Below are 16,649 nucleotides of genomic sequence, written 5' to 3'. Positions count from 1 at the left end.
ATGTCTGACGAATGTCGAATATGAAACTAACTTAACCGCGCTACCGTGCTGGTGTTGTCATGAGCATCCATGCTGCAGAAACAGAACTGTACCTTGTCTCCAGAAGGAAGGGGGTCATGTTCCACTTGGCTTTCAGGCTGGCAGTGACGCCTTTAGATGCTGATTTTACTTGATGCACATTCAGCAGCAGCAGCAGGGTCAGCAGTACAGCGTACTTCATTGTTACAGTAGAGAAAACTAAAGTCCGTAGCTTTTACCAGAGGTGTCAGTCACTGCCACGTACTCAAACACATCACCACGTTTCTAGACGCAAATTAACCATCATTTAAACTTTTATCAAACGGCAGTAGGAGTTAAACAGTTCGCAATAAAGCCACCACTTAAGACACGAAGAGTTGTTAAAGCGCTAAAGTTACTTAAACTGTATATCTGAAGTGAGCTCTGTCAAGAGGGATAACGGTACAGTAGAACATCTATAGTGACATTACACATAGCGGTGTACTACACAGACATAAACGTGTCATTGAGAAGATAAAATATATTTAACTTTTGCTATTTTCACTATCAAACACATTTTTCTACCCCACATGTGATGCCGAACCGCTTCCATAAGAAAATGCGAAGAATTGATGATTTCACAGCAGCAGAACATGAACAAAGCTAGCGGCTAGCGAGTTTCTATGCACAGACCAAATTGGGGTGTCTTGCGCGGACCGTTATTCATGTCGGATGTAAATATTTGAAAAAAGTTACTAAAATTCATCAAATTATTTTTGTAAGATTCTCCATGTTTTTTACATTTATACAAATAGAAATAAAGGTTGTGCGAGGATATAAGACAAAATTATGAAGAGCATTTTTTTCAGGCATTGTAGCAGGCAGCTAAATGAACAACCGCTGATGTTCAAAAGCTTTTCCCTAAATCTGAGCCCTTTGAATGCAGTTGAGGTTTTTTTATATGTCAGGCAGTGACCTAGTGACACTTCCTACAGACTGAAAATAGAAAATAATAACAGCAAATTCTAAATAAAAATACTTTTTAAGATGTATTCGTTGTTAACTACACAGGAGGCTAAAGGAAGCTGTTGGAAAGAGTTTATATGTGTGGAAACCTATGCGTAAAAGCTATTTATATATTAAATATATTTGTAAATGTGTACAATAGTGAAATTAAGATAGTTTTTTGTAAATCAGTGTTGCTACCTGGTATGGAACGTTTAATTTTAGGCAAATTTAGTGATTTCAGGGCTAAAAAAATGCTTAAAGAATTTTTACAATTAAAATGTTAACTCTTTGATGTTACTTGCGGTTTTTATAAGCTATAAATTGTTCATTTTGGCTTTTAGAGGCATATTAGTCATCCAAACTGTAATAAAATAATGTAATTTATAAAATTTCATTCATACTCATTTTTTTTTTTTTCTTTTCTCATTTAGTGTTCTGTTAAAAAATATTTTTGGACAGAATGGTTCTTTCAGTACATCCACGGCCACAGCAGAAGGCGTCTTTGTCGGCTGGGATCATATAGACTGTATGCCTGGGATGCAGCATCCTCTCAGAGCTCTGCTCCATGCAGCACAGAGTCAGAGCGTCTGCGCCTGCAGAGGATGCTGCTGCTGCTGCTGCTGCTGCCGCCGCCACCGGAGGACCGAGTTCATCACTCCGAGACGAAGTAAGCTGGTAAACTGACCATCTTTTCAGTCTCCACAGGATCGGCGCTCGAATATGAGCGCACAGAAACTCCAAAGACACTCTCTTCTCCTCATCATCGCTTCGCTGTTAAACTTGAAGCATGGAAGTCGTCGGGACTGACGCAGCTCCTCACCGGCTGCAGAAGTTGGACAGCAAAACATTTAAACGCCGTGACTTTTGAAAGCTTAGCAGACCGCGTGCGCTCTTTGGAAGGATGCTCAACATGTGGCATTCAGGTAAAAAGCACCTTTAATCTGTCTGATGCTTGGAAGGATATTGATCAGGGAAAGCAGCCAATTATTCCCGGTAATGGAATGAAGACACTTGGCTGAGATAATGGATGATAGATCCAACAAGCTCGTTTGGGTTCCCATCTTGGCAGTCCTCTTTGTTATGATCGGGTACCAGTACATTTGTCCTGCGGGCAGCAATTCGTGCCACTTTAAGACGGAGGAGAAATTCCGCGGAGTGAGCCTGCTCCCATCCCCGTACCAGGACACCGACGACTTCTACCGAGATCAGGACCTGGAGGAGGACGCGCCTCCGAGAATACCCTCCAAATTCAACTTCACCGAGAGGGACCTCGACCGCCATGTGGAGTTCAACATCCGAGGGGACGACGTGATCGTGTTTCTGCACATCCAGAAGACAGGCGGGACGACTTTCGGGAGACACCTGGTGAGGAATATTCGCTTGGAGCAGCCGTGCGACTGCAAGCCGGGTCAGAAGAAATGCACCTGCCACCGGCCGGGCAAGAAGGAGAGCTGGCTCTTCTCCCGGTTCTCCACCGGCTGGAGCTGCGGGCTGCACGCGGACTGGACCGAGCTGACTAACTGTGTCCCGGTCGTTATGGACAAGAAGGAGGCCCAGAGGAAGAAAAGGTATGAATGTGTTGAGTGAGGGTGTCTCGGGGCCCCAGCGAGACCCCTAAGGTCAGTTTCACATTAAAAGCCTGCTTGGTGGTTTTAAATCAAAATAAGAGTATTTTATTTATTTAAAAAACTACTTTACTGAGGAGAGAAAATAGACTCACTCTGATTTGTGTGTGCGTAAATCTTCATTTGTGCGTAAACTAGGATCTGTGCGTGCGTAATTCTTGATTTGTGCATAACTTTGGATTTGTGCGTGCGCAATTCTTGATTTGTAACTCATATAATACGTTTTGTGCATAAGTAAAACAATTACAACATTTAGCAAAAAAAAGACAAAATACAATTTACACATGCTCAAATTAAAGTCACAACAGCTTGAAACTAATTACACATTCAAATCTTTAAAAATTACGCACATATCCTAATTTACGCACAAATCAAGAATTACGCACGCACAAATCAGAGAGAGTCTATTTTCTCTTCATACTTTCTTTATACTTAAGCCATTCTTTTAAATGTATAGCCAGTGGCGGAGCTAGATAATTGAGGGGGTGGAAGGAGGGTAGAAGATTTTTTCATTTTCTTTTAATGAACTGTTAATTTGGCTTAATTTAATTTAATGTCAGTTTAGTGTTATTTTCTTTATTTATTATGCTTAAAGGCACATGTATGGATAAATTCCTAATCGTTATCAATATTTATATTGGCTCAAAAATTGGGGGGCAAGTGGGGAGGGTTCCCTCTCTCCCCGTAGCTCCGCCCCTGAATGTAGTTTGTAAACATTTACAATAATTAAATCATAAAAGTCTTCTAGTTTTTACTGTATTTTGGCAGCAGCATATACAAGTTCCTTTCAAAATAAAATACATAATGTGCTGTAGCATATTGACTTGGTAGTTTAAGAAAGGAATGTCCAAAGTCTTGCCTGTGGGCAAAATGTGGCTCATGTTAAAATTTCCAGGGACCTGTCATGAAATCAATATTATTCAGCCCCCAGCACTTTCTAAGAATTACAATTTCTTGATTGTGATTGAACTGGTGGCAACAACCAGTGGCCAAAAGAGTCACAATGGAAGAATAAAACCTCTTCATGTAGTTTCAGAGTTGCAAAACCTATCAAATTCTGGTATTTTGCATTTAAAGTACTTAAGTCTGCAGGATATTTTACTTAAATTCACTTGTTTCTGTGTTACCGTGGTTACAAATTAAAAAAATCCCTCCAGCATGAGTATTGAATTTAAATTGTTGAAATATTTAACATTTTCTGCATTTTTTTCCAACTTTTCTTTTGTGAGATAAGGGTTTTATGACCATTACATAAACATTTTCTCACTTTTTAGAAAAACTGACTTTGCATTCGAGCTTAGAATGCTTAATTTCATGTTTTAATTTTGTTTTTGACAGATATTTCTCTTTATTTAAGCACACGTTTCAAGTCAATGCGATGGCTGCACCAGCAGTTTGCTGTGAATTTTGTTCATGATTCCTACTATGCACATTTTATAATCACATCACAGTTCAGGTTTGTGACTGAAAAAAATCCATTTAAAAAGCCACTTTTTCAGGGCATGCATGAAAGACCAAAAGAACTGACCAACACCTAAGCTGGATTTCTGAACTGCAGAGAATGCCCTTCTCCCTTCTATAAAAAAAATACAATCATTCAGCAAAATACACAAGCACATGATTTATTTCTGCTGTGCCAAGTGTTTTCTTTACTTAGGAAAGTGCTCACTGGATGCGACAGCTCTTCATTTCACAGCTGCAGCGCCTGCTCTGCACTTACAATCCTCTGGATGTTCGTCCTTTAGTGGCTCCTGCTGCATCCTTTCTGAGATTACACTTCCACGACAAAGACTGTTGGCAGACATGTCATTAAACTAGACGTGCTCTCTCAAGGCAGCGTCTTTATGAAGCACATCTACTCAGTGAAATGACTGAAAGTGTTATGCAAATGTCATCTTCTTAATTATCTCGTGTTTAAGGAATGCCTTTATTAAAATATTGATAAGGTAAAAGTGCAAATAAAAGGTATCAGAAATGTAGTAGTCTAAAGCAGTGAAATTGAAATGCCAAGCTTTGTTTTGCAGCTTGCAGTCTTTCAGATTGTCTTTCCAAAGTTACAACTTGAGAGGTCCTGAGGTGGTAGTAAGGAGAGGCCTTGCAGGGCTGCGATGGCATCACCTGTGTGGCCTTTTCAGTCGAGCCTGGTGTGCCGCATGGTGAGCCAGCCGTGTGGCCCTGGAAAGGTCATGCGTGTCAGGCTGGATCACTGCGTGTGTCGAACTGTGCGGCTGCACCGGAGTGCGCTGTCAGTCAGGGGAGAAGTGGAGCAGGCACGGGGGCTCTCTGCAGGGGCTTTCTGGAAAAAGCATACAGCACCTCTAAAGTTGATCCAGTGGAGTCCGTTGAGGTGGTTTCAGAAGCTCTTTGGATGTCCGTTTGATGCATGTTCAATGTCCAACTTTCTAGTCTGAAATCATTCATGGACAAAATCATTGTGACACTGAAAAACAGCAACATGGGGCAGAGATTCAGTTGGATTTTATACTCCTGTTAAAGACCGCCGAAGGAAATAATGTCTTCAAAAACCTGGACAATTGTAGACTGCATCAGTCAGACAGATGTTTGTTACTTCCTTTCAGTGGCAGAGCTAGAACATTTTATATGGGGGGCAGAAGACTTCCAAATTCCTCCCTTTTATAACGTTAAAAAGTCATGCAAAAGCAAAACATTACCCTTTATAAAACAATTTCGGACACCACTACCTCTCCAAATGCCCCTACAGTTAGAGAGGCAATGAGAAGCCGTAGGGGAGGGGTCCTCCACTTTTAGCAGTAAAAGATCCACCTGGGTCCGTTTCTTACTGGTACAGCCAGAGCCGCCAAGTCTCACTCTACCCTTTAGGAGAATTTGATACTGCTTTGCATTAGCACTTTTACAATAAAAATCTGTTTTTTGGCTTGAATAAAACAAAAAATATAAAGAGATTTATCACAATGTGATATTATTTTTTACTTTTGACAGAAGTTTGTATGAATTTCTTTCAAATTAAAAGGCTCCCTGTGCAGCTAATGCACCTCTAAGAAAGGTTTCAAACAACTGAACACACTATTGACATTTTCTCTTGTTATACCTCAGGTCTTTGGTGACTTTTGCTTAAAATCTATGCATTCTGGTCAAAGTGTTGAGCAAACAAGGCCATCTAACGTCAGCAGGGATGTAAAAACCTAGTTTTTCTTACTCTGGGTGCACCTCAGCCATAAATTTATAAACTTACTGTACTATTACGTTTAAAAAAAATACTATTATTGTATTTTATTTCAACCACTGAGCCACTACGGAGGGGTAATACAGCCACAAGGGGCTCTGGAGCCTCAGGGTGCAGACCTCTACCGTAGGGGAAGAATTCAGATCCTGTGTTAATTAAAAAAAAAAAAATGCATTTGTTATTTTTGCAATGATCACAGAAGCTTCTTTAAAAAAATGCTTAGTCTTTGTCAATATTGGTACTAATATTGACTCAAAAACTGAGGGGGAGGAGCTTTTCGCTCCTGCCCCCCCCTTGTCCCCTGTAGCTCCGCCCCCGATTCCCTTTAAAATAAAAAAAGCTTATGTAATTAGTGTTAAATTTTATAAAAAAAAGTTTTCACTGTTGTGCAGCGGACACAGAAAAGAGCAGAAATAACACTGACATAAGGCGGAGTTAGGAGAAATGTCAATGAAATGATATAAAAATAATGTTTAATTTAAAAATGTATGTTGATTTATTAAAGCTGTGAATCAACTATCCTTTAAAATGCTTTTTATATTGCTTTAAGGCAATACATTATACATAATTTTTTAATGTAAGAATGTATCATTTTATTTATGTTTCTCATTTTATTTCACTTTTTATGTGAAAATGATGAACCAAAGTTGGGTTTTGAATTGATATACAAATAAATAATAATATTTTCAATTAATAGTTAGTTTAGTTGGAATTGAAACTGATTTAGAAGCTGCACCTTAAGGAGTCAACCGGTTTATAAACTGGTGACAGGACTAACTTTCGGTTCTGCTGTTGTGGCTTTAATGTCCACATATCAGAACAGAAATGATAAGGTTTCAAAGATTAAACACTTTATTTCAAAAATGTAAAATATGTGCAAATTTATTAATTTAACAAAATCTACACAACCATTTTTAAAGTTCTTTATCTTTACATTTTTTTATTTTACTCCTATTTTCTCAGAGGTTCTTGTGAGGTTTGGGTGGAACTACTAATCCCCTAAGCTGACAGGCTCAACTTTTTTTTTTCACATTTACTCAGTGATTCATGTCAAGCAATCTACATCTCTGGTTCTGTGTGTGAGTAGCTGCAGATGAAGCTTTCCGAGTGCAGACGGTTCTTAGCTGCTGCTTAAAAGAAAAACTACGAAATGCAGGAGTAGCCCTCCATCTCCAGTGTTTCCCTGAACACTAATTTCTATATTAAAACTATGGAGTGAAGCTTTTTTTGATAATCAGTAATAAATATAAATGTGAAAAAACAATATATATAGAAATCCAATTTTGAATTAAAAAATTCAAAAATAATAAGTTATTTTGGATAATTTGAAATTGCATTTTAAGATTTTAAAGGGAAGTACATTTACTTTTTTGCACATCTGCTTTAGCTTAACTGTAGACAAAATATGAAACAAATAAAAAATAACTATTGTTATCATATATTATTGTATAATTTATTTTAAGTAAATTAGAGTATATTAATTCTCATACAGACAAAGAAAAAAAAGCATCTTGTTTTGCTTGAACTAAATGGGAAATTACCTAATTTAAATAAAATGATTAGCGTACAATGAGAAAAAAATGTTTCTTTCCAGAAAAAGGTTCTATTTACACATTATTTACACTGTATACAATTAACAGTTAAGGTAAACTCTCATATAGCCTGTAAATCATGTTTTTGGAAATGCTTCCATATGCAGAAAAATACAAACTTTAAACAAAGATCTCCCAAGGATTCTTTCAATGTGATTATTCTGAACAGATAAAAAAATGTAAAATCAGTTGAACATTTAGCTGTTATATTGGTACAAAATTCTGCCACTAAACCAGCCAAAAAGACAGAACTAACAAGCACGATTTAGTGGATATCTGTGACTCTAGAAATGATTTGATGAAGAAAGATAATCAAAACTGTTTTCTATTTTTTTTAAATCAGTAGTTCTGTAGTCTGTGGCTTTAACTTTACTTTTTTCACAATGTTGCATTATATTATAAAAGAAATAATGAGGTAACTTGACCATGACCTGCTCCAGCACGGTTCCCATAAATATACAATCACTATGTTTTTTTTAAAACCCAGCCTGTAAGAATGTGTATGTCTGCTATAAAGAGAATATTTTAAACATTTGAGTAAATACTAACTGACTCGGTTCTGTGTTGAGCACCTAGTGGTTACTTGATAAACAGCACAAGTAAGTTTTGTTTTATAAGAAGAAAGTCTTCTAGATTGTGAAAGGATTGCAGTTTATGAATAATTTGGTTTCCGTCTAACCTGTCAATTGTTTTATAGATCATTTTATCAGTCAATTCATTTTGGCAGCATTAACCTTTGTGTTTTTTTTAAATCTTATTTTTATTTTTTTGTGTCTCTCATCCAAAAAGCCTCAGTCGTAGGGCTTCATCTGCCCATCATGTTTTTTTTTGTTTTCCATGAAACATTTACATCCTTTAGAAACAACTGGTTCTGCTTTTCTTGCTTGAGGCTTTCGTCCTGATATCTTTGTTTGTTCTAGTCTTTCTTTTTTTTTTTGTTCTTCAGGGCCATCTTCATCTTCTTCTACCATATAGAAAATCCCATAGTTCACTGCATTTTATATAGGATTATTTTTGTGTAAAGAATTTTAAACAATGCTTAATAGACGCTCGTACTTTTCCAAGTAAAATTAAACTTTCTAGAAATTTTTTAAAAAGTGGATATGAAACTCTGTATAAAATATTTTCAAGCTAATATCTTTACTTTGATAATTTCTTATTTTGTGGAGGAAGTGTCAAATTATAGTTTTAAAAAATTTAAGTCAAGTTTGAAAAAACAAAATAGTTAAAACACGATTTTCTACTTTCACAGTCTGCAGAAAAATATCCTGAGTCATATTTTATCATAAATATCCACTAAGTTTAAATCACTTAAGTAAATGCCGTCCTTTTAAGACATCCTGCTCATGTTTGCCTATTTAGTCCTTGTTTCCTCGTGCAGCCTCAGTAATTTTATGCTTATGCTGCAGTTTTAATCAATTAATTATACAACCTGCATTAGCAGTTTCCTTGTTGGTTATGCATAATAGATGTTGAGCTCCGAAGTACAGAGAAACCAATCATGAGTGTAGTTCTGCTGCGACTAAAACCCTTTTCAGACTTGAGATTTGCGACGCTAATGGCTTCATTAATCTGCCAAAGCAGCGGCCTTTCCTCATCCAGACAGTGGTCACTATTCCGCTAATGTCCCTCGCTCTTCATTCAGACAAGCCTGAGAGGGAGACGGAGGGAGACGCACGACAAACGGCGCTTAGTGAGGTGAGGACAGTAAAGAAGTCGGGAGTTTTTCAAATGTCAGAGCAGGCGTTTACGATGGCTTCCCAGAACAGCTTGGCTTTCTGTCATTGGATGAAAGCTGCTGAAGAGTCTTTAGCTGAAGCACAAGCAACAAAATAGTTGCTCTCTGGCTTCAAGTACCCCTCCAATCATTTTTTGATCTATTGTAAAAGCGTTCTTGGTGTTTTTGTTTTTTTTTAAATTATAATAATTATAATCATCTGTTTTTAGCAAAAATCTAGAAACCTGTATTCTTGGACAGGAGTGTCAAACTCAATCGCACAGGAGCCCAAAATCCAAAACACACTTTAGGTCACAGGATGAACAGGATAAACATTTATTGAACGACTACATTTTTTAAACTTTAAAAATCTAACTTTTTAACATAACTATGAATAAAAACAGGCAGGAATATTATTCCAGAATAAATCAACTTCAACCTTAAATAACTTTCAAAATTTTACTCTCTATAAAAATATATTTTTTCAAAATTTCACAAATTAGAAATAAACTACATGTAAAAGGAAACAAAACTCACATTGCTTTACTTTTACGTCATTTTAAATGAAAAATTACACTTATAAATAACCCAAAAGATTTTGACCTTCATTAAATAGATCCTGTTAAAATTATCCAAGTATGAACATGCTACTGAACCAAACAAACAAAGCCTGCAAATAACAATAAAATCAAATCGTTACATTTTCTTGTTATGTGTTTCGTTGGGACTGTTAATAACATAAAATGATCTGGAGGGCCGGATATAATTACCCGGAGGGCCGGATCCGGCCCCCGGGCCTTGACTTTGACAAATGTTCTAACTGATCTCTCACTCTACATAATCATAACGTTGTGTCAGTATGTAAGCAAGATCACATCAGCCCATTAATAATTATTACATAAAATGATCTGAAGGGCCAGATATTTGACTTTGATAGGTGTTCTAGGACATAGTTTCTGCAGGAGTTCAGTAGAAATTCACCTCTAAATTGTGGGCGGGACTGTTGGTGTGGAGTAAGCCTTCCCTCATTCCCCATGATCCCTTTGTGTACGCACTCTCCTGCTAGCTTACAGACCCTCACAGCCCTAAACATTATCACTACAACAACTTCAAACAATATCGGAGCCATCCAGCTGTATAGTTTGGAGCCAGATGCCCGGGGAAAACAAAGACTTACATGGATCTATTTGTCTACAAGTATGTGCATTAGAACAGAGCGGAGGAGGGAACTTGTGGTTTCAAGCTTTTACCCAACAACCTTTTTTTTGTCTACTCCAGATTCACAAAGATTTAAATAAAGAAATTAAGTTTAATCTTCTCTAAGAACATGTTAAAACACCAAAGACAGGATTTTCATTGGGTCTTTTAATAATACATCCATGTAATGCACCTGGAGCACTTTGGCTAAATCTGAATTCCTCCCCTACCCCATCGCTTCTCCCTACCAATACAACAGTTATGAAACACTACATAGAGCACTATATAGTGCCTTCGCCATTTTGTAGTCCTGTCGGAATCTACTAATTCCAAAATCAAGTGTACTAGAAAGTCTTTGTGAAAAACTAGCATGCATCAATGGTCACTAGATTAGCAAATATAGACCACAATGCATTGCAGTTAAACAATTTTTGTGGAAAAAAAACGTATTGAAATGTAATTTTTTAAATAAACCATCCAGATTTTCATCATTAGAACACAGCTGACTCATCAATAAATTTTGTGAAATGTTTGTATTGATTAGAAATTTACTTCATGAAATCGGTGATGTCACATCCGGCGTTTAGAAAAACAAAGAAAAATAGTGAGCATGGTGTTCGAATTGCTTTTAAAATACAAGGCACTATATAGTTTTTAGTATTTAAGAATTAGGGTGGGAAATCAAACATAGCCTTCAAATCCGGACGGCACTCCCACTCGATGACATCATCAATAGTCGCCGGTCAGCTAAGTCAGCGTGGAGCTGCTACCGCTTGAAAGTACATAACAACAGTGGTTTTGTAACTTTAAAAAGCTATGCTAAAACAACAAGTCATTACTTACATTTAAATGTAAACCTCTGTGCTTCAGAGTACACCCTATTCTATTTCTATTAAAAACATATATTTTTAACGTCACTAACTCCAACTAATCACACAGCAATCACACTGAATCACAACAAAAGCATTAGCAGGTCTATTATTCAACTAATATGTTCAGTTAACGACTAAGAAGTGAAAAGAAAAAAAACAAAACGAACTATAAAACCCAAGATACTGCTCTACATGATGATGTCTTGTTCTAAATAAAACATGAAATAATGAGAATCGTATTTATTTTTTAAAGTTGAAGAAAACATATAAGTGACTCACTTCTATCGCTATTATTTATTTCTGTAGATTCAATTTTTAATAAACTGCAGAATAATTGAAGGTGGAGGCATCAAGCTTTCTGAGAAGAAAAAGGTTGGAAAGAAATGTTTTATTCTTCAAAGAATGAAGAGAGGACATGGGTGTTTTTCTTTGATCAAACGATGGTTCATTTTCATAAATATCAGATAGAATATGGATTTATAAACAAGAACACCTTTCCAAGCAATGTCTTCGGCAAAAGTTCATGTTTTGACTAATGATGTTTAGAACTTTACTCTTTAGATGTATTTTTCCCCAAGAACATTTGTGTTAGTATACTATTTAATTCAAATATACAATCAGATTTTAGAAATTACATATATGACAACTTTTTATCTTTATTCCAATCTAAAATTTTTTTAACAACCTCCTTGCAAAAAAAAGCCTTCATGAACATTTTGTTTATAGTGCTTTCAAGACTCTGTTCTGTTTATTTGAAGAGCAGAACATGAACATATTCAACACACAACATAAAAGAAAATAATTAAATTCTTTAAATTCTTATTTTATTTTATTTCTGCCCCCATATCAAACCTTAAAGGAAAAAGAGGACAATCTGTGCACTAACCACACATAACATACTCCACAATTTTTTACTTTACAAATATTTCCTTAAATAAAAAGTTAATTTGTACGACGGCGTATTACCAGCTCTTTACACGCTCAGTGAACAAGGTGAAGGTTCAGATCTGCTCCGAGGCTGAACACACCCCGGACACAGATCAGCTTAAATAAGGAAAGATGAGTAGATTTACAGTTCCGGTCATATCCTCAGTGCTAGGCGGAAAAGTGTTCATCAAATTGATGGGATGTTTATTATATATGAAGCATAGCGTGCCCTTGCAAGACTTAGACTTCCAGCGTGCGGATATTGCTTTTCTTGTGTCATTAGTCAAAGTTGTCATTGCTGGAAGGCCAGTTGGTCTGATAATTAAATGTTATTTCTGCAGACGATGTTGCATATGTCAAACACATGTTCACAGTCTGAGGAAATCAAATTCAATGGGGTTACTGAGGTAAACATGTTTTCATGACTTTTTTTTTTTTACCAGAATCAATACATTTTGAAAACATTTTCTTTAATTAAATAACATTAACTAACTTTTCTAACTAATATTAAATAACTTTTCAGGATTTATTTGGAAAATTACAGAAAAGGAGACTTTCAAAATAAGTTTTAATTAACTTTCAAGTGTTTATTATGTTGTAATGTTTTTGTTTCTGTTTATGTATTTACTTTAATGTAACAGTTTGTGATTTTCTGTTTAAAGTTTAGTGTTACAAATTATTAGGATTTTTTAATGTTATTGTTCTTTCAATTTATTATAACTGGAAAAGCTAATTTTTGAACAAAAAAATAAAAAAAATGTGAAAAATATTCAAAAATAAGAAAATGTAATTTATTTTTAAATCACCTCCAATTATAATCTTAGAAATGTAAATTAAATTGTTGCATTTATTTGATAACGTAACCCATCTCTACGATCATTTCAAAATAATGCTTCTGCAAAGATAGTTTAGGATTTATAGCATTTCCAGTAATTTCATTTCATTGTTTACCTTTTTTTATATATAAAAAAATAAAAGATAAAACTCAAAACACATCTCTGTACTGACTGATTTTTTAAAGATTATATGAGAAAAGGTTTGGGGTTGTGACAGACCACCCAGACTGACCAAACCCACAGCTTGAAGTTTTTCTCCCATAAAGCTCTGCAGGAAACAGCCTAAAGCGTTGACAATAAAAAACAAAACATCAGGTGCCACAAACATCTTTTCTCTGTACTGAGATATGCAACCCCAAGGTGGCCATTACGTTTGTGCCACAGGAAGAACTATTCCTGGTTTGGAGATCAGGTCTTTAGAGTTTCTTTTTGTTTTGTTAGTTTCTGGTCAAAACTTAATTAATCTGCGTTTTGGTCTACCATGCTTTTTTTTCACTTTTTTTTTTTCAAGGAAGTCACTATTCGCACATAATAAAGGCAGGGTTTGGGTAAACATACATGCGAACAATGCAGCAATTTTGGCCTCATGCATTACTCAGTACATCCTTTTTTGTGCTGGTTCTCATACATACAAGCAATTAACATCAGCCTTTGGTAAAATAGTCCATTTCGGTAAATCTTTTTCTGGTCTCCTATATTTCGATCCTACTGTAACTTGATTTTCATGACAATTTTAAACCAAAATCACGTTTTAGATGGGAATCAACTGTTTGCTTGGTTTTACATACCCCCAAATTATTCATACCTCTGGCAAACGTCTGTCTGTACTTGTCACAGTCTCTTCAAAAGCTGATGTTCCTCTTCTGCATCGTCTTTCTGGGAGACGTTTGTGTCATTTCCAAACAAAATTAAATTTTCTGGGTGAATAAAAGTTACCCAGGTTTTGAATTATTTCAGGGTTGACTACTAATTTTAATTCTAGTTGGAGTTTTTTTATTTTTTTATTTTCTTGCCTGTCTTTTGTTCTCACCTGGTCATGGTTTGCAATCAGCACAGCTGAATCATATTAATTATTAATTAACCCCAAATAAGCAAAGAAATATCTTTTTGTTGCTTTCTTTCACATTAAAATTGTTTGTAAAATGTTCTACTATTTCAGGGGTCTGAGACCTTTAACACCAAAAGAGCGCTTTGGGTCAATTTCTCACTGACCACAACCCAGTAAGAGCCACACATACTTGAGGTAAATAAGAAAATTCATGATATTGTTATTTTTATGAGAAATATAAATAAAATATTATGTTTTTGCATAAATAAAACATATTTTTAAAGAAAATTAAGTTTTCCCCAAAAATATGAAAGTTTATAGCCTTTAATACAGTTTCACAAGACTTCCTTTCAAAATAAAAGACTTCCTGTGTCACATCTCGATGAGCCAAATCTAGTGGTAGATAGTGTAATGTCAGCAATGAAATAAAATAAAATAAAATAATGTTTGTGGTGCTTCTTAGCCAGAAATTCATAAATCTAACAGTCAAAAATTAAAACAGACCTAATTAATTGTATTTTTTGAATCACGAGACACACTTAAAACACTTTATCAAAAACTTTTAGTTCTCGATTACTGAACCACTATGGTTACTGTGCTTTCCTGCATCTGATTCCTCCACAACAGCAGCAGTAGCTCATAGAGTTGCCTCCCTGCTTCAGAATGTCATAAATAAATACTTTAGTGTAAATTTGATTCTTTCTTTGTGCTATGCACCAAAGGTAGAGGTGAGACACTCGAAATCATCAGGTGCACATAGATTAAAGGAAGCACAGAGATACATCAAACTGTGTTGCATTATGGGCCAGAGAATCACATTACCTGTGCCTGCATGTGTTATATTAAAAAAGGGAAGAAGAAAGCAGAGTACAAACCTGTATTATGCTACACATTGACTGCTCTTTTCATATATATATATATATATATATATATATACACCCAAGTTTGAAAAAAAGGACATATTAAATCTATTAAGTGGGAAATTCATGAAATAGATTTTTTTTTTTACTTTCCAAATCCAGACCTGTTTCGTATTTTTACCTGCAAAGTAGAGTTGATTTCTGCAAATTCATCAAGTCTGACTTTTTAAGCAACTTTAAAACCAGTTAAGGCTTGCCAAAGAGTAATGGAAACCGGGGAAGGCTTGCCAAATGCTTGCACATCGGTGCAGTAGTCAAATATTTGCTGGTCTGGCATATATGAACGTCTAAATGTCTCGTTCAGTTCCTGTAATGTCATAAAAACGGTTGAAATTGTGCTTTTTTAGCAATATCATGGAAGCATGGTGTACTGTGCCTGGAATATTCCAGCCACTCGTTTGGTATTCTGTGACAGTTTCCTGCTGATTTTTTTTTTTTTTTAAGAATTAAGAGATAATGTTCCATATTTGTTTCCAAACTTTGTGTAATTTGGATCCAGAATGATGGAAGTAAAGTCTGTAAGTTCGGTCAGCTTGTGAGTTCATGCTGATCAACGACTGATCCGGTGTGAAAAAAAAAAAAAAAGAAATAGCAAAGAAGCCCAGAATGGATCTGGCTAAATGTAGTTATCAGAGTGCTGAGTCAGCATGTGCAGTGATTTAGAGATTCTGTGTTTAATGTGCCCAAAAGGCCTATTTCGTGGCTGGGCCGCTGAAACGCTTCTATTATCACAGGGACAATTAACTTTGTGCTTTTTTCCCCTCTAACTGAGAAACTAAAGTTCTAAATTTAACATAAAGGACAACCTTTTTTAAACCCAAACTCCCTTTGACTGGTTGTATGAAGCGCTTTACATTTATTTAATTGTAAGTCCCGCTCCAACTATATACATTTTTCTATTGTGAAATTGTTCCCAGTGGTATTTTAACTATGATTATGCAGTTTTTAACAAAAATAAAAAAGCTTGTGTCGTTTTTTAAGACATTGTGTATGTCTGAAGTGATTCACTACTCACTATCGTGCATTTGCAGTTTTACAGTGCTGTCTGAATATACAATTCCAAGATAAAGTGACCTAGAAATTTCCCAGAAGTCTTATAAAGACCAATGCATATCAGTGCTCACTATTTTGGCAAATATAGACCACAATGCATTAGAGTCGAACAATTTTTTCGAATTTTTTTTTTTTAAAGTCTTTAAATGTAATTTTTTAATAAACAACATTTTCATCAACAGGACAAAGTGGAGTCATAAATAAACCTTGTAGTATATAATAGTAGTATAAACCTTGTACTATATAGTGCGTTCGCCATGTTCTAGTGCTGTCCTAATCTAATTCCAAAATCAAGTGCACTACAAATTTCCTAGAAGTCTTTGGCGAAAACTAGCGTGCATCGCAAATATAGACCACAATGCATTGAGGGAGAACAATTTTGAACAAAAGATGTGTTCAAATGTCATTTTTGAATAAACCATCCACATTTTCAGCATCGGTTGTTGAAATGTTGTTAAATGTTTGTATTTATTTGTATTATTCCAAAATCGAGTGCCCTAGAAAACTATCAGAAGTCTTTGAGAAAAACTAGCCCGCATCGATGCTCACTACATTAGCCAATATAGACCACAATGCATTGCGGTCAAACAATTTTTTGCCCAAAAAAGTGTTTTTCTTTAAAAACTATCAACATTTTCATCATCATCACAGA

General features: G+C 35.5%; 2 protein-coding genes across 2 annotated transcripts in view; one reads left to right on the top strand and one right to left on the bottom strand.

Moving 5' to 3' along the window:
* The window catches only part of uggt2 (UDP-glucose glycoprotein glucosyltransferase 2), a gene marked incomplete in the record, with an annotated part of 41,685 nt that extends 40,985 nt beyond the window's left edge, over positions 1–700 (bottom strand). Inside the window, 1 exon segment of the mRNA XM_024286665.2 lies at positions 93–700. Coding sequence (XP_024142433.1) covers positions 93–220 — 128 coding nt within the window.
* Positions 701–1,460: 760 nt separating this feature from the next.
* hs6st3b (heparan sulfate 6-O-sulfotransferase 3b) overlaps positions 1,461–16,649 on the top strand; it is a 92,034-nt gene continuing 76,845 nt past the window's right edge. Inside the window, exon 1 of the mRNA XM_024287278.2 lies at positions 1,461–2,573. Coding sequence (XP_024143046.1) covers positions 2,029–2,573 — 545 coding nt within the window. The 5' untranslated portion in view covers positions 1,461–2,028. The remainder of the gene's footprint in view (positions 2,574–16,649) is intronic.

This window comes from Oryzias melastigma, linkage group LG21 (genome assembly GCF_002922805.2).
Source record: "Oryzias melastigma strain HK-1 linkage group LG21, ASM292280v2, whole genome shotgun sequence".
Taxonomy (NCBI): domain Eukaryota; kingdom Metazoa; phylum Chordata; class Actinopteri; order Beloniformes; family Adrianichthyidae; genus Oryzias; species Oryzias melastigma.
Note: the sequence above shows the minus strand (reverse complement) of the source record. Positions and strands in the feature narration are given on the sequence as shown.